At 39.1% G+C, this 24,200-nt stretch overlaps 1 protein-coding gene across 1 annotated transcript; it reads right to left on the bottom strand.

Moving 5' to 3' along the window:
- Positions 1–4,251: 4,251 nt before the first annotated feature.
- Positions 4,252–16,270, bottom strand: LOC103715064 (E3 ubiquitin-protein ligase At1g63170-like). The gene is made up of 5 exons (XM_008802573.6): positions 15,541–16,270; positions 8,131–8,250; positions 7,900–8,032; positions 6,028–6,195; positions 4,252–4,794 (listed from the first exon to the last, which is right to left on the bottom strand). Exons 1-5 carry the CDS (start codon positions 16,098–16,100, stop codon positions 4,621–4,623), a joined length of 1,155 nt encoding a protein of 384 aa, XP_008800795.1. The 5' UTR covers positions 16,101–16,270; the 3' UTR covers positions 4,252–4,620.
- Between the last annotated feature and the right edge of the window lie 7,930 nt (positions 16,271–24,200).

The raw sequence follows: 24,200 nt of genomic DNA, 5'->3' as shown, positions 1-24,200 counted from the left end.
TTACCCTGAGGACGCGCCGAGCTCAGCCCAACATTCACTAGAGCGTCCTCACTTATGAGGTCGCTCAGTAGAATACTGTCCCCGAGGCTGCGGATGGTGTCGAGGATCCCCTGCTCGCGTGAAGAAAGCTTGGGGACTTTGTTGACGGACCTGAGTTGGGTCGGCCCCCACCTAGGGTCAAACCCCCATGTCCGTTCAGAGCCTAGAAAGAAGAACTTCTTCTTCCAGTCATGAATGGACGAAGGAGCGCCCTGGAAGAGTGGCCGACCCGCCCGAAGGGCAATGTAAAGCCACTCTCCGTCTCCCAGATTCGACTTTAATACAAAAAGTCACCAAAAAATGTTGACAGAAGTCGGAATCCCGAACGCTAAACATAGCGACAGGAAACCGACCACTGTCCTCCAGGCATTCGGAGCAAGCTGCGCCGGAACCAACTGGTATTCCGTCAGCAACTCGTTCACGAACCCGTGAAGAGGAGATCGTAGGCCGGCCTAGAGTGCCTCCAAGTACACTCCGATCCGACCTACCGGAGGATTGGTTACCCGATCCCCCCGCCTGGCGGGCTCCAAACGGAACCCTCGTCGAGAAAAAAACCATTCCTCGGCCATTTCGACCTCCAATTCACCCATGGTGGACTCAACATCATTCGGACCAGGACCCATTAGGAAGAAAAAGAGAAGGTTTGAGAGGAAAAGGGACCTGTAAAGGATGCCGGAGATAAGAAACTTCGGACTGAAAAGTTGGAGGAAGGAGACAATAAGAAAGTAACGGGAGGCCAGGTGAGGGTTTATATAGATCCCTCCAACGGCCTAGATCAGCGAGAAAAACGCTGCACCCCGTTCGGATCACGACGCGTGTCGGCCCAAAAGACGGAGCGACACATTTAATTCGGGCTGACGCTTCGAACACAGAAGCGCCCCGTCGGATCGTGCGGCCCCATCATGAGCCCACGACGCGAGGACGCTTCGGAGGAGGCGTCCCAATAATGAGACATTTCGGGAAAGAAGAGACGTCGCCTATTAAAGGCACCTCGAAGCGCCCGATAATTCGAAACGCGCGATAATTTAAAATTTCCATAATTCATAATGACCCAACTAAAACTACTTCCCGCGCTCAAGCTGGTAGCCAGCTGGAACTCGGAAGTCGGGGGGTAGTGTTGGGGGAAAAACCCAAGTCATGCCACCTCGGAGGCGCTCAACCGAAGAGCGCCGACTAGGGAGGCGCTCGATCAAAGAGCGCCAACCAGAGAGGCGCTCGACTAGAGAGCACCGACCAGGGAGGTGCTCTACCAAAGAGCGCCAACCAGAGAGGCGCTCGACCAGAGAGCGCCAACCAGAGACACTCAACCAAGAAGCGCCGACCAGGAAAACGCTCGACCCCACAACAGGATACTTCGCTAAGCAACCAGCTCGGCTCGGCACCCGTGCCGAGCCCGTGCCTTAGCCAAATTTCCAGAATCTCCGCTTAATCCTCTAAAGGATCTGACAACTAAATACATGACTCTACCGCAATCTGTCGCCATTCCTAAGTCATCAAGGCACGTGATCTCCGCAGGCCTTCGGCACGCCCTATCATTAATGCGTGTGACCCCCTCACGCCTCCGATGCACTCAATCATTAAATGAACACGGCTCAAGATGATCTCCGGATCACTGAACCATCAAAGCGTATGACTCTCCCTGACCACCGGTTCACTCAGCAATCAATGCACTTACCATCTACGAACCCCAGGCCCACCACGGCCGGCGGTTCAACCACCCCAACGGGTCCGATCAACCGTGACAGCTCCCTGACTCCGGTCTGATCCGGCCTTATTCTCCACGACGCCATTAATGAGCATGATCGTGCCCAATTATCACAAAAGGAGACAAATTCCCCTGTCACCTCCCAGGTAACATAATATCTTTCTATAAAAGAGAACCTGGGGAGAAAGGAAGGGGGGGACACAAACGAATACAAAAACAAACATTCTCCTCCTTGACTCCTCCTACGTATTAGCCCCCTCTAACTTAAGCTTCGGAGGGCCGGTGCCGGGAAGCCCGGCCACCGGCTTTCTTGCAGGATTCTCCAGGAGGACGCCACCAGTCAGCGCGCCGCCACCCACCGTCCCGGCAGCGGAGCTCCTCCCCTCTCGGTTCGCGGCAGCCCCCGGGTCCAATTTCCAGCAACAGGTACCTTCTCATCATCATCTCTCTATCTATTTACTAACTCTAGAGGAGTGAAATGCAGGTTCACATCTTTCTCCTTGGAATCTCTACGCCTGAAGATAAAAAGCTTCCTTTAGCTATGTTGGAAGAGAAAGCCCAATACAAGAGACATCCTTGGCAGGAAGCTTGGAAAGAATATTAGTGGATGTGTCCTCTTGTCAACTAGCATTGGAATCCGTGGATCATCTTTTCTTCGCGTGTGAATTCTTCTCTACCTTATGGAAGCCTATCTGCTTCTTGCTTGGTGTTCTTCAATCTCACGCTACCTTTGAAGGGTTGTGTCTGGAATGGAGAAAAAGGAATTTCACCAAGTCAGCACAACAAGTAGTTCTCATGTTGATTGGGGCCATGACTTGGATATGTTGGAAAGAAAGAAATGCTAGTATTTTTAAATCAACAGGCCTCTTTGAGCTCAATTGCATCCGAAGGTATCCAGCTTTTTAATCTCTGATCTTACCTATGTAATAGCAAATCATTGGTGGAGCATGAGAAGATTTGGCACACTGTGAAAAAATTGCCTGATTTTTGAATGATGTTTGAGAAGTCTTAAGCATTGATGGAAGCATTAGTATGCTCCAAAGTACGAACACCATTTGCATATTTTGCAGGTGGGGAACCCATTTAGAACTGTTAGGAGTGCGTTCCAGCCTTGCATTCAGAGATCAAGAGGAGATACTAGCCTACTCATACCTTGTTAAGGGATTCAAATTGCTTCACTAGAAAAGGAGAGTTTTTTTTTTTTTTCAGGCTTAGTACCACGTCTGCTTAAGGAGTTTGTTTTGTTGTTTTGTCCTCTCAATATTGCTTCTTTCTCCCTGTTGTAACGCTCTGACTTTGTGTCGCCCCTCCCCCTCTCCCTTGTATCTCTAAGCTAAAACTTTTGTAATTTCTCCTGCTTTTTGATCTTGAATAAAAGCCGGGTGGCTGCTCTTTCAGCCTCCCTTATCATCAATAAAATATATAAATATATATATATATATATATATATATATATATATATATATATATATATATTCCAATTCAAGAGTCAACTATTAAAAACCTTCTATTATTCAGTTCAGTGTTAATGAAGCTCTAGGTGATTGTTGGCTAGTTTCTTTAGCGACAAGAAAGACTCTTTTAATGAAGAGTTCGAGTTTCCTTCGAAGACTTGGAGATCTGAAAAGAAGTGATTGGTGTCTCTTTAGAGATTTCCAACAAAACTAGAAACAAAATGGTTTTTTCTTTGATTTCAAAGATAGAGAAGATATTATTTGGCTTAGGGTGTCATTAATTTTGGGGAAATTAATTTTGATCAACTCAATTTTGTCTTTCATCATCTCAATAAGTCACTTAATATGAGCACTTGCTTGGATAGTATCATCTTTCACCACTTGGGCAAGAGATCTAGGGGCTCAATTCTTAAAGGTATTATCCTCTCCTAGTCTTACCCAAAACAACAACAATAACAACTAAAAAAAAATCATCAAATTGAGTCATTAAAAGAATTTATAAAATTAGGCCTTGTTTTGAGGAGGATCTAACTTTGCTAATGGTGGCCTTTGCTTGGAAAACTAGAAAAATATCTGTAAAGCCGGAAAAACAAGGAAGATCAGGAACCTGAATCTAGGAGATCTATATATGAGTCGGTTGGGCAAGAGGATGAAGAAATTTTTGAGCAATGGTGATCAACTGTGAAAAAAATTGAGTTGCGCAGGTCTGAATAATTTTCAAATTTGTATCCATTCCATTTTTAGCAAATTTTATCTCCCTTGCTGATCTACATTTAGATGCTTTGAGGTTTCTTAAACGATAAAAATTCAGATCATCCCCCTTACTCATTTGAATATATGCTTCCATAATCAAGTTCTATTATCAAGTTTCTGATTATAATCCCCCCATCCCCGCTGCCTGGGAAAGTTATTACAAAGTTGATTAAGTCAATATTCTCATCCAGGGCAACCCAGCCTGTAAACTCTGCAGAACAAAAGCCATCCTTGCAGCAACTTCTGCAGGAAAAAAAAGCCCTAGACTTCGGGTACCAGATTCTAAAACAGTTAGAAAACTCAGCAAAGAACATGTTCAATCAACTAAACAAAACCTGAGTTCAGAGACACGGTAGTGTAATTTCAACAGAGATTGCTGCAACAATTCTATACTAAGCAATACATTTCCATACTTTAGCACCTAAATAATCAATCCTTATCCTGTTGCGTGGTTTGCTTCTTAACAATCTGTATAACAATATTCTATCAGAAAAACATATTACTTAACAGAGAACTGCAAACTTAAAATTGCATTTCCACTTCCCCAAGTGACTATTATAGACGTTTCATGCAAATAGACTGGATGACGTTCATTTTCTGAATGGGCGATCACAGCATCTCAAGAGTACCTGAACAAGTTGATGGAGGCTGGAGATCCTGAAGCACCATCTATACCTCCTCCCTTCCATGGTTGCTGCTCTTTATAATATTAAACTTGCACAGTGGGCACGTTGCATTGATGTATAGCCATTTATCTATGCAGGCGCAATGGAAATGGTGGCTGCAAGGAAGCTCCCGCAGTTCCACCCCGTCTTCATAGGAAGAGAGGCAGATGCAACATTCCTACATGTCACACATGAATGTCACATGATGCCTATGTGTCCTATCAGCAGAGGCACAAGTTCAACTTTCTAGAACAATCTAACAAGAGGTAAATTTTAGATATGGGAGGAAAAAGCAGAAAAAACAAAAAAATAGGAAATAGGTAATTAAATTTCCTAAAAATAAAAAAATATAGAAAAATTTAAAATATTTATTTACATGAAATAAAGAATGAGAGGCAAAACAGGAAACAATAGCAAAAGCTATACCATCATCAAGGTTTATTGACTTAGTTGTACATTTTTTGGTAGAATTGAATTGGTTGCATATAATTTGTATATACATCACAAAATCTGTAATAATTCATGAATAACTGAATTCCTGCTGATTAATTTGTTTTTGGGGAATATTTAGAGAATCATTCAACAAGAAGATCTGAAATAGTTTTAGGATTTTTTTTTTTCAAAAGTATATTCTTTAGATGCAACCATTAATCAGCAGCAAGTGTGCAAGCTTTCCCTAATCACGTTTAAGAGTAAGTAAACTACTAAACAATTTTTGAGGAAAAAAAGTCTGCCTCTTATGTTATATATAGGGCATGGGATGATGCAAACTCTTGGGCTTCCATCCTGGCCAAAGATGTACAATTCATTATGATATAATGCAGTATGCATGATTTTCCCCCTTCTCTTAAAGAGTGCTGTTGGAAACAACCTGTGGCACTTTAACAAATTTAACAAAACCCATATATGATGGAAGCTAGAATATGTCCACAACCAGCATATATTTTAGTAAACATGTCGATAACAATAAGAATAAAGGTTTTAAGCAAAAAGAGAATGAGTTGGAATTTGATGGCCCCTTGTTATGCAAGTTGGCTAATGCCTCAGATATCAGCTCCTATTAATGCTTAACATTTAGCTTAAGTTAGGAATGCTCCTAAACCCCATCACATGAACAAGAATTCTGCCCAAGAGGGGCTTCCCACCTAGTCTGCAGCCCTTCATTCCATTTGTTGTTAAATCATTACTCTCATAAAGTACAAATGTACCTTTAGAGAAAGTTTGATAAGATATAACAAGCATACCATGTTGGGCTAGCATAGCTGGATAACCACCTAATGCAAGTTCAAACCATTCATTTGTTCTAGTAAAGCGAGTTTCATGGAGAAGACAAAAGCAGGAGACTGTTCAAACTTTGAATCAGTCAAAATTGATAAACTGAAGAAAAGAAGAATCAAACTAGAGATCCTACCACATCCTCTGCTGAAAGAACATGCTCAATGGGCGGATCATGACCACACTCTGTCATTATTCCACCAGATGGCCTTGATATGTCACCACTAGGTTTTTCAGGATCGCCAATTCTTCGGAATTTGTATTTTGGAAGTTGTCGGATGTCTTCATCAGATGCTCCTTCTTGCTTTAAAAGGAATACAAATGCAAAATAAACTATTTAGTCCAACATAAAAGAGTCTATACTTAATTTCTAATTTCAACATTTAAATCTATAGAAAAATAACTATTTAAGGTAAAATTAACTGCTGTTGGGGAAAAAAAGAAAATTACAGTTTAGGTGCATGAGATGCATGATTATTTGGGCAACCAGCGCTAACATTTAACAACAAATGTGTTTGAACATTTAGCTAAATATGCAGATGTATCAAGCCCGTTCTGTTAATAGTTTGTCAGCATTTCTTGAGCAGGCCAATGACTACATAAACCTAATCATACTATAAATCTCACAAATGTTTTCCTAAGATGTTATTTGTATATGGCAGTTCATACATCAAAACTAACTCAATATTAAGTATCAAGGTACGCCATCTCAGTACCGAGCCCCAAACTAGTATGCCCAGTACCGGGGCCGAGTCGGCGTACCGACACTCAATACACCTCTCGTACCATGTCCAATACATCCTATATTGCCCCATTTGGTACGATATGGCGTACCATGTTTAGTATAAAAGAAAAATTAGCTGATACTTATTTAGAAGAAAAAAATATATTTAAAAGTGTGTAAACAAATTTAGCATCAATCCTGCATGAACTACTATGCATAAGAAAATTTTCAGCCTCATTTCAATGCTATATCTAAAGAGTGGTCAAGTGAACGAGGCACCCTCCATTGCAGGGTCTGGGAAGGGTCAAATATATGCAGGCTTAACACCCATATCAAAAGACTGTTTTCATATTTTGAACCCACGGAGGTTACAACGAGCAGTGCGCCAAAGCCCACCCTCTCAATTCAGTGCTATATCTGAAAGCCTTATATTATCAAAAACTTTAAAAAAAAAAAGTGTGCAACCACCATATTGAGCCTGCAGCAAAGACAGATATGCATATAATTCCAATTTTAGGTTACACATCATTTAATAAATTGGGCAAATCAGTATACTGTCAGTTACACATCATGTAATAAAACTTAAGCGCATAAATCTACATACCATCTGTGAGAAAATTTTCTTATTTTTTCAACATCAGCACATACAAACAAAAAAAAATCATAGGATAAATACAGCACATGTCAAATGCCCACAATATGTATGATCTACTTCACCTTCTATTGTCAGTCATTACTACTCGGAGAAACAAGATGAAAAATGTCAGAATCAAATATTATCCTGAGAACTGGTTTCGGAGCACATTTTCATGTTCATGGCCTTAGGAAGGTTGTCTATCATGAATGAAATAGATAAGCTTTAGCATGTCACATGGCTCATGCTGGAGCCAGGGTCCTGTAACTCAAAAAAAATTACCATCCTTTCCCATCAAAACTCAATCTAATATAAGGGTGACCTGGTGCTATCAGCCATCAATAAAATTCCATTTTCTACCGAAAAAATTCAGATTATTGTCTTCAGGTGGAGATTATGCAATTACATTGCAACAATGTTCCATGCTACCAAGATAAGCTTTTGCCAGAAGCGATAAGAAGTTGTGTTTACTGTCATAAAATAATTAGCATTGATCTGTTCTATCTTGTCCAATTTAATTGTGATTGTCATGCTCAAACAAAAAATTGTTAGTCTCAAAACAGAATCAAATTAAAGTAAATTTTAATCTAGAAGCTAAATCACATAATCAATATTTTATAGAAAAAGAAGCCTTTCCTTGTGGTTGCTACCTGATCTCCCACCGCATATAAAATTGCAATGATACATGGTAGGCAGCAGCAAACAGCAATACCAATAACACACGCGAGGGCAACACAAAAAACGACAAAGAACACATCAAATGCCAGAAAAACGATGCAAAGCCTGCAAACAAATCAACTAGGTAACAAGGAGTGAAAAGAAAAATAAGCATGTGGAAACAAAGTCAAAAGAAATATGTAGATATATGATTTGAGAAGGACCAGTAAAGTTGTGGTGCATCACTCGTCAAGGCTTGGCCTCCAGCAGACACCCAATAGAATCCAATAATCCACCAAATGAATGAAAACATGGTGTTTGCAGACTCCAGATGTTTTATGATGCTGCCAAAGAGGGGATTGAAAATGAAATCAGACAGACTGAATACACAATATATCAACACTTTGCTAGAGAAGAAAACACAAAAATGAAAACCTTTGAGACTACAGTTTTGAAAGGGAAGCGGGTCAAAATGAGAATTACAATTCCAGTAAAGATTTCTACATCACAAACTATAAGAGTTTCATCATAAATAACAGCCATTTGCCCTCCTTAATTTATAGGTTCACTTGTGAATTTACAAGAGCAATATAGCAGTTCCATTCGAATGAATGATTGCCAAACTCAAAAAAACATGTTTCTACACAAACTGCATCACTAAGACATAAGCCTAATGCAATTTCATAAGTAGCACATGAATAAATAATTATGCCGAAGAAAATTTTAAAAAAATCTTTCAGGAAGATCCTAGAGAAGAGGATTTCTGCTATATAACTGTAAACCATAAATGATTATCCTATACACAAAAATCTCCAGATGTTATTTCATAGGCTCCATTTAGATTGTCTATTTGTTCATTGGAACCTAGAGAAATTGTCAGCATTAAGCAAACATATTTGATCACAATGTTATATAGAAAGCTACTGGGAGAGTATTCCAACAGAAAAAAGCTAATCATGGTTATATGTATTTTGGAGCTACCGGTGATCAAGAGGATCATAGACATGACCAGAAATAGAAAGTATACCTTTAGAATACATGGTGTGAAATAGAAGCTTCCCATATCAAACTAATAATTTTTGAAAAATAAAAACTGAAAGCAAGAATCGTTCTGCCAGTACCGGAGCCCATACCAATCGGCCGGCAGCACGGTTCAGTACACCTCCATACCGTTCCATGTCGGGCCTGTACCAATATAGTACAGCGAGCAGGGGAGAGAGAGAACGGGAGAGAGTATGAGAGAGAGAGAGGAGGAGGGAGGGAGAGGGAGAGGGAGAGGGAGAGGGAAGAAGGGAGGGAGAGAGATGGTGAAGGCCGGCAGAGACCGGCGGAGGCCAGCGGAGCGCAGCTTGACACTCAAGAGAGGACAGGGGAGAGGAAGAATGTGAGAGGGAAAGAGAGAGAGAGAGAGAGAGAGAGAGAGAGAAGGAGAGGGAGGGAGAGAGATGGAGGCCATCGAAGGGCTACCGAGGACCAGGGAGTGGTATAGAGGGATAGAGAAGGGGATCCACCCTCTGGACGCCTATTTCGTTTGAAACAAGTGTCCATCGGGGCATTTTTTTTATTTTGCATATTTTAAGTAAAGTCGGCAACCCCTTGTCAAACTCACTTAATATTTCCAAAATACAAAAAGAAAAAAATAAAAAAGGAGCCCTGATGGATCTCTGTTTCAAATGAAACAAGGGTCCTTCGCTTTTCGGCGACCTTTAACGAACTCCATCTCTCTCCCTCCCTCTCCCCCCTTCTCTCTCTCTTTTCCTCTCTTTCCTTCTTTCTCTCCCTCTGCACTGATTTCTCATTTTCAATGCCAGAACCATCCCGTTCCGCTACCGGCATGGCTCGGTATGCCTCGAACCGAGCGGTATGGGACAGCTCTGCATTCCTTGCCTAAAAAGAAAGAAAGAATGAATAGTAAGTTATTGTTAGATTTTAGAATATCATAAAAGTTGATCTGTTGGTGCAGCTGCTAGTGTTGGCTATTCTTTTGGAAGAAAAAAGAGAAAAAGGATTGCTATAGTCTAACAGTCAAGCAAATAGAAAAGAGATGAAAATAAGGACAAACCAGCAAAAGAGATAGGAGAAGAAGGAATGATTGGGGGATAGAGACACAAAAAATGCTAGACAGAAAATTATATTTTATTCAAGAAACTAAATTCCAAATTTTGAAAATTTGACCTTAATACAGCTCTTTCAAATGGTACCTAGGTCACTTCAAAATGTGATTATGATGATCCCAAAGTTATGGTAAATCTATCAATATCCAAATCCACTTTTGACACAATCTATTATATTGTGAATTTTCTAGTAAAGAAAATTCCTAATCAATTAAAAAAATTTGATCTTAATTTACAAGTTCTATATCGAAAAACCTCTATTTCTAATAGCATGTTAATATAAATCCATAACTAGTAATCAAAATACACTTGAAATCAAATCTACAGTACAACATGTATATAACAAAGCAACAATGTCAATAGTTCAATTGTACTTAATAGAAAACAAAAAAAATAGTCATCATAGAGTAAATGATGATAAAGTTGAGATACTGGGAATGGTGGAAATGAAAGAAAGTAAATATTATACAAGAAGTTAATGTAGTATTTATTTATTAGAATAACAGATTAACTTCATGGTACAGCAAAAGTCACCCTCATGCTTTAATCTTTCATTTCAAACTAAAATATACTTGTTGTGTAATTAATTTAAAACTTTATTAGCAAATAATGAGATGGAGCTGGGAGTTTCCATTGAATAATTATGAACAAACATAGGTGTACAAATAAAATGGCCACACTGATGGTGAAATTACTAGAGTATCACATGGAACTTTTGGTAAGACCGTAAGAGTCGTATAACATTATTGATGTACTAGGACCAATTGTAAATTTAGCTTAGTTCTGAATAATGGTAAGAAACAAAATATGGTATACCTAGACATATATACATCGTCCAATTGTATCTATTTTTTTGTTCTAATATTGTATATCTTTGTCCTAATTCTTTTGACTGAAAGCATGGATACAACTTCCTAGCTGGACTTTGCAGAAAATAGGCCTTTTCCATGCATCCAAACCTTCATTATTGACTACATCTATGCTCCTACACATTGAGCATCACATATCTTCACCTAAATTATTTCAATAATATTTAAAATAATTGCCATACTTGTTTGGTTAAAAATCTTGTTTTGGATTAGTAATAAGCCTTCTAAAAATTAACAGATCACAGTCGCATGCTCCACTTTAGCCACATTTTATTCGACTTTTTGGTAGCTTACTGCTGGAGGTGTTGAACTTACGTGAGAGCTCCTTTTTGATTCTTTTATTAGACCCAAAGACGTTATGATGACACTAGGACATATTCATTTTTCTGTTTACTCTTAATTCTGGTTAGAGATATTATGTTTGTTACTTTAGTATTCTATATCTGTATGTACTTGCCAGAGGTGTTGGGGAAAATAATTAGGGTCCGATTTCTGAAACTTGGAGAGAATCAGCAGCATCAAGGAACCAATGGCAACATATATTTCCAATTTTCTGTCTAAAGAATCACTCTTTTTTTCCATTTTCTGACATATTCCAAATCAATGCTTTTGACAATTGATATGGCTTTTGGTGTCACTTAGAGTTCAACCATTGCCCAACATGTCATTGTCAGGCTACCCCAGAATGTTAACTCAGTTACAAAAGGAAGTTACTTGAATTCGTTTGGTGTTCCATAGTCAGTTCAAGGACCTTTTTTTTCCTTTTTTCATGGCTAAGTAATAACCAAGGCCCACTTTGTCACTTGTCCTATGCATAACATAGTGTCCCATCATGAGAAACCAAAATCATTCTTTTCTCTACACCATGCTTGGTCTTGAAATTAACTTTCTCAAGAGGGGATATATTTTTATATTAAAAACAAATCCTCTAGTAAATAGAACATGCACTAACACCAAAGATTTCTCTAAAAATAAGATGCTAGCGAAATGGTTATTGGCTATGGTTTCAAGTTTTATGCTGTGCTCTTGAAGGAAGGGATCTGATCAAACATATATCTAGATATCCAAGAGAGCGAAACTTTTATTGTAGCAGCCCTTGGAATATATAAAAATATTACTATCTTTGTCCAGGTCATAGGATTCTTCCTAGGAAGCATGGATAATTCAAATCACATGTCAAATTTATCCGGAGAATCTTTCTAAAGAATCCATCTGGCAAAAAGCAATTCGTCGATTTCAAGGATATATATCTAATACTCATGTTTGATATCTAATGTTTTAATAAATTATAAAAGCACTCCAGATACTTTGCAGATACATTTAAAATACTTCCCCAATACCTTTGGGAGTGAGGGAGAAGGTTTTTTCTTTCATTATGAATGTTAATTTTTTGATGATGGATATTTAATTCTAGAGTTTGTGGTGTTGGTAATGAGTCTGTGGAAGTTAATGCTATCATATAAGGTATAGACTAGCTTATTTTGATATCATACTATGCTTTATGTAGCTTTGTATCTTTACGCGCATATACACATATCCTACTTTTTCAAGATTTATATGTGTCTATATATATAAAGCTCAACACACACACACACACACACACATATATACATGTATGTATGTATGGAGTGTGTATGTGAAAATTGCTATATTCTAGCTATATTGCATCCTACTTTTTCAAGATTTGTTGTATCGGCATATCCATATCTTGTATCCATGCCCATGCTTCACTACAGTCTCCCAATTAAACTAGGAAAAAAGATAAGAAGTTTCTTTTTTACTAGAAACTAGCCACATAAAACAGTGATATGAGAAAGAAACTCTTTTACAATGAGTTCTTCATTTGCCTCAAAGGTGGGCAATGACAATAAGTCATACTTTTATACTTGTGCAACTGCACATAAAATAAGAGTTAGAACATCCCATTTATCGGACACAAAGAGGGTTGGCATATTCCTACCTACCTTCTTAACTGATACTAACATTCATCAATGGGAAACAAACTTCTAAAGGAGGTCAAGATATGAAACAAAGAGTAAGCATATAAACAAAAACCTTTAATAATAGAGATTTAGAAATAGCACCCAAGATGCCTCAAAGAAGGCTGCAGAAGAAAGATCAATGAAATAATATGCAATCAAGCAATTACAAAACAGCATCCTAAACTCTATTCATTTGCATACTCTTAACAGTTCATGACTTTTGGTCTTATGAACATTCATCAAATTTCAAGTGGGCCAAAATCTATACTTTCTGTCCTTCAGAATTAAGAGAGGAGTTTTCTGAAGCAACAAACAGTCTTCAATTATTTATAAGGTGATATGCATATATTAAGAAATATGACCATCTCTTGAAGGGTCTGTTTGGTTTTATGAAAGCTAATCTAGAAGTCATGTGAGTAACTCACATCCAAAATTTGGTATATAAGACAATTAAACAATTACATCCACCTCCATTTTCAGGTGGTGACTTAGCAAAGTGAAATGTTACTATTCTTATCTCACTACTTCTAGCATAGTTGAAAAAAGTTTATCATAGCCCCGCTTAATTTGTAAGGAAGACCATGGGTAGCAAACAACAATTATGCTTGGTAGTATTCAACAGAACTTCATGAAATCCATAGTGCTACCAAGTACCCAGTTTTAGAAATCATTTTTTTTTTCGAAAAACAACTTTCCTTCAACTCACTACAGGCACTTCTCTGCACCAAAACAGACTAAAGGTGAAACAGTAATGGGAAATAAGTCAGTTATGCCTGAAAAAATCCCTTCAAGCATGGCAATCCAGAGGAAAACAACGATGTTACAAATTAAATCTATGTAGAACACTAGTTTTTGCCATCAGAATTGCTATTCTCTCTATATGCCATAAAGAAGACCTAAATATTAAATCAGTATGAATCTTTCACCTTCCAGGTAATGAATGGAGCTTACTTCATAGCTCTATTTCTGTCAAGCTGTTCCAAAAAGCGGGTGCAAGCCCACCGTCACTATCTTGGCACTACTAATTTCCTAATGTCTCTGTAATACATAATTCCTCATTATTTAATTTTCAACAGCCTTATCCCAACCAACGAAATAGATATCCCTTCTTTCCGTACACACCTCACCCCTGTCCCACTGAAATCCATGTTTTTGGCAACCTAAATTTAACTATAACATAAAACAGGGGAGTAGCCAATATAGGCATATAGTTCTTACAATAGCACCTCCCACAACAAGAAATAGATTTGTCCTCCCATCAGATAACTCTTTTTTATATATCAGAGCCTAATCACTTAGACCGAATGAATGTTAAATCAAGCATCTATCTTATATTTATTCTAATTTTTCTTTTTGATAGAACAATTGCCTTCACCTACCCAAGCAGTGAGTGATGGCCAGAAAGATTCTTTGGCCTATCATGTGTAATGAGGCTTTGATCGTTAAGCATTATGATGGACCCCAAGTTAGCAAATCAGCTTAGAAACAGCCTCAGCTCCCCACATTGTATGATCCATTCGCACCCATTCTATAAGTATAAATTCCTAGATCTCCTTAAGGTAAGTGGACACGACTTCCTTCAACTGAGGGCACAGAAAACAAATAATGAATTGTTTAATAAGTAAAATGAAAAAAATGATAATATATTTGATGATTAATACAAAAAAATACTAATAAACTAAGGCTAATACTGTCTAATTGAAAAAGATAGTTCTAAAATAAGCTGAATATCAGAAAAATTCCTGAACCTTTGCAATTATAACCAACAAATGCATAAAATGAATATCCTTAACCCTGTTGGACTACCAAGGGTCAGCCTACCACGTAAGAAAAATGTGATGGTTGCTAGTCAATCAAGATCAAAAAAATGCTTTTTCTACAAGTGGTAAGGAATTTGTCTTATATATGTACACACACACATACATATATAGTATTAGGTTTTTTTCATTAATATATCAGTTATTTAACTTATAGTTTGGTTTACTCATGAAATTAGAAAAACTAAACACCTAACAGAAACATAGAAATATGTCTGCACCAAGGTTCTCCATCTCGGTACCAGACCTTGTACCAGTGCCACACTAGCATAGTGTCGATACAGTATGGTATGAAATATTTTTGGCGTACCGAGTATCAGTACGCCACCCGTACCAAATACCAGTCCGAATTGGTACGGTACAATTTTCCTATATCGGTTGATACAGGTTGGTATGGCGTACCATGGTTTGCACTATCAGGACAAATATCTTTCTAAATTGATCCTCAATCCTGAGAATTTTGCTGAAGAGTCACCTAACTCTTCACAGAAATATGGAAACATAAAAGAAAAACATCCCATTTTTCCTCATTTAAATACTAATTTCCAATGTTTAGACCCACTCCTAAGTCCGTCTACAGCTAAGTGAATCACAACTTCTGACTGTTCCATATCAGAGCATTAGCTAAACAATCTCTCCTCATCACAATCACTTCTATACAGGATTGTCTGACCATCCTCAAGACAGATACAACAAATTGACCATGAATGCATAACATGATAAACATCTAAAATGTTTTCTCCTTTCTTTTATATTGATCCTGTCCTAGTTATTGTTCAAAAAACCTTAAAGAAAGAAATATGGCATATCAAAACTAATGACAAAAAAGAAAAAGAAGAAAAACTCTTTTACCTGGTTCCCTCCTCATGCTGCCCCTGCTCGGCATCATAACCACCATCTTCCTCCACCTCCCTCGGTGAGCTCGGCTCCGAACTTCCCCGACTCCCAAACTCTCCATCCTCCGACACCTCCTCCCCCTGCAGTGGATGCCTCCGCCGGTATTCAATGCACACGCAAACCATATGCAGCACGCACTGCAGCACATACCCTCCGATCCACAGCCTCAGCGGCATCGACGGCCTCTCCTCCCGGCTCAACACCAGAACCGCCGCCGACGCCGCCACGAACGCCAGGTTCCAGAGGATATCGAGGAAGACGACGGGCCTCGAATAGGCCCAGTCTCTTTGCCGCTCCTCCAGCTGCTCCGCCGCCGCCTCCCGCACCAGCATCGATGGCTCCCGCAACATCCGCCGGCTGCCCGCCCGCCGAAAGAACCGTGCCGCCCCCCGCAGGCTCGGACGCCGCCCGTTCCGCCGCCCCCTGTCCTCCCCGCCACCGCTGCGGGTGCCGAGGAGGGGGCCCGGGTCCATTGTGGCGCCCCCTATTGGATTCAACGATCTCGTCGCCGACATCAACAGAGGTCCAAGAAAGCAATTTGTTTCCAAATCGATCTCAATCCAAGCCCTAATCAACTGGAGAAGAACCCTCAACAATTCGCAATCGGAGAGGAGAAATAGGTATTGTGGGAGAAGAAAACTAGGTCTGTGATCGGGGAGCGTTTCACGTTTTTTTTTTTACGAATAATTAAATTTCGGTGTTTTCTTCGGGGTTAAAAGGTTCGGAATTCGAGGGGCGGTTCACCGCGGTTACGAGGTTTTGGTTTCTCGTCTTATTGGTCGTTTATTTACCGGGAGGGAAGACGAGAGAAGACGGTGGGGGAGGGAAGAGAGGAGGGAAACGGAAGGAAGGATTGAATGTGAACTGCAGAACATTGAAACATCGATCACGGGACCAATCCAAACATTATATTTGGATAAGGTAGTTAGGACCCGCCGGAGATGCCTGTTAGATGAGCATGGATGGACGGACTGACTGATGGTTACAGAAAAGTTGATGGGAGATGTATCCGCAAACTGCGGAATCCTAAGTATGACTTCAATAACAGTTGCTATAATTGTTTACACAATTGGCCACCATACAAAAAAATAGTACAGTTTTGCCCTTTTTTTTCCTAAGGAAAAAAAAATATTGGCAACATTGATTCAACTCATCGAGATTCTCAAGAGGATCTCTAATTCTATTGACAACATTGAATTTTATATTTTGAGATATAAAAATATAGATTAGGTTGGTAGAAATTTTGATAGTTCAATCCATTCAAATAGGCCCAACCGGATAATCCATTTACTTGTAAATTGGAGAGATTTTATATCTTGAAAATAAATAGTACTTTGGGTGTTGATTTAAGATTCTCTCTATATAGCCAAAGAATCAAATTAATTAAAATGTATTTGAAGTATGGAAGTCTTCTTAATAGTTATAGAACTATGCAGTTATTTTCTTATAAGTACTGCTATGTCTCTCGAAGGGTGTAAAAGCTTGTTTCTCAAGGGTTCGATTATTATTTGTACCAAAAATGTCATTTTCGCTGTTACTATTACCCAAAAAGATATGTTACAATTATTTTTAGAGAATTTTTAGGCCTATAAAGATTTTTTTTTGTTTTTCCATTAGTGGTAATAGAATAGATTATTTTATTCAAATGAGACTAATGATTATTTATAATAACTAAGGGTAGCTATAGCTCCCCCCCCCCACACAAAAATCCCATTGCGGGCTATCCTAACTTATGTTCCTCAATCTTTCCACAAAAATGGCCAACTTCCCCCCCAAAAAATTGATAACCTCCCTAAATTAATGCATAATTGGTAGATAGTTGTTATCTCATTGCTTAATCTAAACCTTTAAACCTTTCAAAAGAAATTGTTGCAAATCCTATTCAAATAAAATTCTTATCCATATATAGAGGTATGTTCAAATTTATAAATTGCATACATCGTGTGTAGGTACTACTACTATAGAGAAGATAGAGAAGAAAGACAAGAACTTTGTAGTGTTTATATTACAAGAGAGGAGAAAAATATTAGAGACATTAAATAAGATATCAATGCTAGGGTTACTCTATAACTAAGGTATATTTCTAGTAACTATATTATTATATACTAGAAATTTAAACATGAATAGATGATGCTTTCTTTGCCCATGAATAGGGAAATCTATGCTTCCTACCTACTTGTATTTACTTATGAGTGCTAAAATCCATGTATATGAAGCTTTATACTTTTTTTCTTCTTTATTTATACATGTATATATAAATACATACATATGTACATATATACATACATATATACATTATATATTCATTATAAATACTAATGTGATAGATAAATCTTATTGTAACTTTGATGCCTTATGCTATTGTTTGGAGTTTGTTTGTATAATATCCTTTACATTTTATAGATAACTACAAAAGTATTTTGTTGCCAAATGATTTAACTTGGTCTATATTTCCATGTTCTAGTTGTGCTCTTATTGGATGTTGTTGGGACTAATATCCCTATTTTGTTGGTTTATGATGGTTTAAAGAGAGGATTGTAACCTTATAATATTGTTTTTGGGCAAGTTAAATACCTTGCTATCTGTTAATTAGTCTTTTGTGTTATTTGCTAATAAGTATTTTGTGGTCATTTTCTTCCTTCTTTTTCTAACTTTCCCATTGAATAGAACTCTAGTTGGGATTTGCCATCCTTGTCTTGAAAAAAAGAACCATCTAGATAATTATACTTAAAGTGTGTCCTCTGACCTTAATTGTGCATGCATTCTTTATATATCTATTTTATACTCCCTTCTCCAAAAAAATGCTTGGAGTGGTCTCAAAGAGAGTCACTTTTGCGAAGGAGTTGTCATATCATGTTGGTTTATCATCCTTTAGCCCCTAGGGAAGATCCTAATGCTACCCCTACTAATAATATTCATTGTTCAATCTTATGAAATTTGATAGATGCCAAAAGCAAGAAATGACAAATTGTTGGTTCTATTATAAGTAATAGTTTCCAAATAGATCCATTAAACTTTGCCAAAAAACTATCAAGATTTTCAAATTGATTGATATCTTAGCTAAGATAGTGGCTTGTCTCAAATATTCTTCAATTATTGATATGTAAAATGGATCGTCTCAATATTTTTAAGAATAGCCGAGTTGTCCATAGCCGAGGAGAGCATAGCCGAGTTGCAATCTCAGGAGGAACAGAGGAGGGGTTTGACGGAAGTGGAGATGAGGGAGCTCAGAAGCAAGCTATCCATGCATCGCTCTCTCCTCCGGCAACATGAAGTCTTATGGAAGCAGAAGTCCATAATGTAGTGGATCAGGAAAGAAGACCGGAACACTAGTTTCTTCCACCAGTTGACAATCATCTGGAGATAGAGAAACAGAATCAGAGTTGCTAGGAGAATAGACGGGCAGACTACCGAGGACCCAAATGCTATCAGGCAAATTTTTGAGCAGTTTTTCTGTACCAGGTAAACAGAGCGGGTGAGCAGTGGGAGTCAGCAGGCTGTGCAACCCCCACTAACCAGGGTATCAGAGGAGGAGAATGCAATGCTGATCAGACTGATTACCATAAAGAAGATCCAGGAGGCGTTTTGGTCTCTAGCCTCCTAGGGCCAGATGGCTTCCCACCTCTATTCTTTAGGAGATACTGGCCACTGGTTAGATGGGATGTGGTGGAGGCCATCCAGAAGTTCTTCAGCTCAACAGTGATGCTAGCGGATTGGAAAAAGATGTTTGTCACACTGATTTTGAAGAGGCAGAATGACACAGAGTCGTATCACTACCGACTACAAAGCTATGGTGAAGGTACTAGTGGCCAGTTTGAGATGCATGCTTTCAAGGCTCATCAGCCCAAAGCAGGATGCCTTGATAGGAAGAGGGAGTATATCCAACAAAATTTTTATAGCCCAGGAATTCATGCATGATCTACAAAAAACCCCGAGCTGGAGAAGTCTTATGGGGATCAAGCTGAATATGGAAAGAGCCTATGACACGGTGTGCTGGAATTTCTTGCAGTATTCGTTGTTGAGTTTTGGCTTTCATGAAGACTGAATTGGTTGGGTGATGGGGTGTGTTAGGTCTCCCTTCTTTCCCTTATTGATCAATGACACACCTACACACTTCTTTGAGTCCTCGGTTGGGCTGCGACAGGGTTGTCTATTGTCCCCACTACTATTCATCTTGTATTCGGATGCGCTATCCAGAGCTCTTCGGCGTGCTGTGGAGACTCGGGCCCTAGAGGTATACAACCCGAGGGCAGCGTCCACTCAGGTAACAAATTTACTTTTTGCTGATGACTATCTGCTTTTGGTACTGGCTACGAGACAGGCAGCATGGGTTATTATGCAAAGTTTGGTCAACAGGTCAATCTAACCAAGTCAGCGATCAGTTTTAATTCGAAGACCAAACTATAGGTGAAGGCATCCATCAAGGAGAAACTAGGAGTGGCGGAGCAGGAGGGCACAATGAGGTATCTAAGCATTCCCATCACGGGCCGACACCTCTGCAATAGGGAGTGTAGTGACATTGAGCTCAGCGTCAGATGGAGGATTGAGGGGTGGCAGGTTGGTGCATTATTGATAATGAGCACGGTCACACTGGTGCAGTTTGTCCTTAGCTCGATTCCAACCTATCTGATATCAAATACTATTGTGACAGTATCACTATTGAGATCTTTGGAGCAGATGTTCAGAAACTTTATTTGGAGGTAGCCAGTAGGGTAGAAGGGGTGTTCATCTAATGGCATGGGAGGTGGTATATCAACCAGTTAGTCAGGGAGGCTTGGGGATCTAATCACTGGTAGCAAGGCGGGAGTCGTTGGTGGCGAGGCATGCGGCGAGATATATATTGGAACCCGAAAGTCTATGGCGTGCTGTATTGAAAGCGAAATATGGAGTATGCACGATGACAACAGACTTCCAGGTTGGTTGTTGAAGTTTGTTTAGGTGGAGAGAGATTTGCACTCATGCACTCGGTGCTAGCTGCGGTCAGATGGGAGGTTGGGGATGGGCGTTCCATCAGAGTCTTAGAGGATAGCTAGGTACTCGAGCAGCCGCCTGCCATATGCCTACCTTAGTCGACTCAACGAGGTTGGAGCAAGTGGCATGAGCTGTTGATCAGGGAGGTCTTCGGAGAGCAGTTGGCGGAGAGAGTTCTAACCACTCTATTGTCGTCGGATGGGATAGTGGATAAGCTGGTATGGGCAGCCACATGTAGGTCTAGGGTGTAGGCTGCTGACTTGTGGGTGGTGATGGGAGGGAAGGCTACTAGGCAGTTGGACAACAGATGGATTTAGAGGATGCGGGTACATCCTCGATGGCCCTGTTCCTATGGAAAGTGGCATGGGGGTATCTCCCAACCAGAAGCGTGTTGGCGAGGAGGGGTGTCAGGATCACTCCGACTTGTGGATGGTGTCCGAATGAGGAGGAGTCTATTAACCATACCTTACTTGGATGCCCGCGGGTGGTGCAGATCTGGAGTTGAGCAGCCTTGGCCTGGCCCCAGACTTTTCGATCAACGAAGGATCTTCTTCGCCAGCTGAGGGATGCTATGCAGAGTCCGAGGACGTTGGAGTGGGGGGTGATGAGTGCCTATCTAGCATATCATATATGGTTAGATAAGAACATCCGAGTGTTCGATGATAGGTAGGATCCACCGAGGCGTATTGTTGATTAATTCAGGCTACCGAGATCATCAGGGCCACTGCGACAGTTTCATCTAGGATGGTCAGGGACATCTGGGACCTCTACTTTGCTAACTTAGCGTCTGTTCTTGTTTCTTAGGAGCCTCCACCTCCTGGCCATCTCGAGGTAAACTTTAATGGTAGAGCTACTGGTAATGGAAATAGAGTGGGTGTGGGCTTCGTGATCAGAAGTCATGACTACAGGTCATTGCAGCGGGGCGGGCGATGCACAGATAGACCAACACCTATAAAGGTGGAGGTCAGGGAAACATGGAAAAGCATCTCCTATGCGAGATAGAAACTGAAGGCGGAGCGCATCATTCTGGAGGGCGACTTGGCCACGACGATCAGTTGGTTGTAAGAGGAGCAGAGAGGGGATGGAAGTCTCCTACTCGGCGATCTCGGACGGGTGGTGAGAGAATGCAGTGCCTAAAAGGCATTGCATGTGTATAGGGATGCGAACAGGGCAGTCGACTGGATCGCTGCCTACGCAGTACAGCATTCTAGAGGATTTTTTTGGACCGACCAGGATGCCCCTTTCCTATAGTTTTGTCAGAATTGTTGCCCTTGATTCTGTTGGTTGTACCTATACTAGATTAGCATGAGTAGCCGTTGTATCAAAAAAAAAAAAATAGAAACTTCTATCATTAATTTCGACTTCCATATACATGAGCCTTCAAATTGAAACTCTCATAATTAATATATGTATCAATAATACCAGCTCAGTGCAATGTATGAGGTACAATTTTTTTGTCCCTTTCCAAATATTATTAAAATATAATATAATAATGCAATAAATTATAATAAATAGAAGATTTAAATAGCCAAATTTTTGTTGCTTATTAGGCAATAAATGATTGCGAGCATATTAGTACATGAATTATTGATATCTATTGCACATAAATTTTAATAGTGGTTGACCATAATTACCACCTACATCATTAATACCCGCATCCACGTGGCAAATGGAGAATTGTACAATCTCTATTTTAGATATATTTAGGTCTTATTTTTTAATGTCGGCCAGTTTTAGATCATATCAACCAAGCATGTCTATAATATTATCTGGTAATGGAAGGAACAAAATACAAAAAATTCATAGTTATGCTCCATCATTAATACGTGTCTTCTTTGCATTATGACTCTCCAGGATATTCTATTAGCCACTCCCAATGAACTTGCCCCATCATTAATATGGGTGTCCTTACGGGGAATGGAATTCTCATCATGGGCTAAGCCTTCATTTTAGATATATACTAATTTATAACCTACAGATGTACGTGACAATTTTTTCTTCTTTTTTCAATTATTTTAAAATGTAATATAATAATATAATAAATTGTAATAAATAAGATGTTCCAATAGCCAAATTTCTTTCATATATTAAATAATAAATTTTAATGATGGTCAAATAGAAACTCCTATTATTAATACTAATGTCATTAATTCTACCCTCACGCAATGGGCAGGAGTTTTTTTAACTATTGCAAAATTAATATAATAATTTAATAAATTATATTTAATAGAAAGATTCAATAGCAAAATTTCTATTGCACAATGAGCAATAAACTTTAATGATAACTAACCACATTAATACTAACATTATTAATATTTGTTGTATGAACTCTAATGATGACTAGCATGTTAGTGCTAACATCCATATGACAGAAAATTCTATATATGCTAAGTGACCGAGCAGAAACTCCTGTCATTAGTAATGGTGTTATTGGTATTGGTATCTATATAGCAAACGAAGAAATCTACACAAGATGAGCTTCCATGCAGAAATTTCCATGATTAATACTGACATTATTAATTTCTTCCTCATGCGATATGCAGGGTTCGTTCTTTTCTTCTTTTCCAACTGTTCTTGAAATGCAGTATAATAATATATCAAATTATAAGCTTTCAATACCCAATGTCTATTGAATATCAAATTAAACTTTAATAATAGTTAAGTACACTAATAATGACGTTACTAATATCTATTACACATTGAGCAATGAACTTTAATAGTGGGTAGTATATTAATATCAGCATCACTAATATTGTTGTCCACATGGCGAATAGAGAGCTTCAAACAAGCTAAGCCTCCATTTTAGATACATATAACTGATGGTAGATAATAGACATATATAGAGCCATAGAGTGAGGCATTGATCATTGATGACTTTATGGGCCTAAAATTTCTGGGGAGGAGGAGAGAAAAGGAGAGCAACTACAAAATGGAGGGACATGGAGCCTATGCTCTTTTTCCTACCCTCTTCTTATGCAAAGTAGTTTTTAGCTTGCTGCTAATGGTGAGCTCTTTCCAAAGGATGGTCATCTCGAGGGCTGGCTTAAACTCCACATAGGCAACCATTGTGCGTAACCCATATAAATAAAAACTTGCTATAAGGTTCCTGCTACGTAAACATGAAATAGTTCTGTTGTCACATGGCACAAGGAGATCTGGTGCAACTCTTGGAATATGTTTCCATACACGGAGGGCCGGTTGATCATAAAATTGCCAAAGCAACATTGTTGGTCTGATAAATTTTTCATATGGTGCATACAAGGTGCCCCTAAAGAATTTTCCAAAACTTTATACAACTAAAGAATGGTGAGCTACAATATAAGCTAACAAAATGTTAAAATGAAGGGCGAGAATGAGATAGCCTATCAATAAACTTTGTTTAAGATAAAATTAACAAGCAATGACCATAATCACCCAATGATTCATTTGTTCATATAGAAAGCAAATAAGATGATATAAAACACTACGATAACAAAACACCGAAATGTCTCAATTGGAGATCTCCATTGTATCCAGCACACACATAATTAAGTTTAGAAAAAAGTTAGCCATGGAAGTAATCACAATTGGAGATTGAGTTGCCAACCAAACCACCACCATTGCTCAATGCTAAACAAAGGTTATTCAGGCACAGCTCGTTCCTG

This window comes from Phoenix dactylifera, chromosome 16, assembly GCF_051530095.1.
Source record: "Phoenix dactylifera cultivar Ajwa chromosome 16, Ajwa_hap1_PhDact_Kaust_v1.1, whole genome shotgun sequence".
Classification (NCBI taxonomy): Eukaryota; Viridiplantae; Streptophyta; class Magnoliopsida; order Arecales; family Arecaceae; genus Phoenix; species Phoenix dactylifera.
The sequence above is the reverse complement of the archived record's forward strand: the minus strand, read 5'-3'. Positions and strand labels throughout refer to the sequence as shown.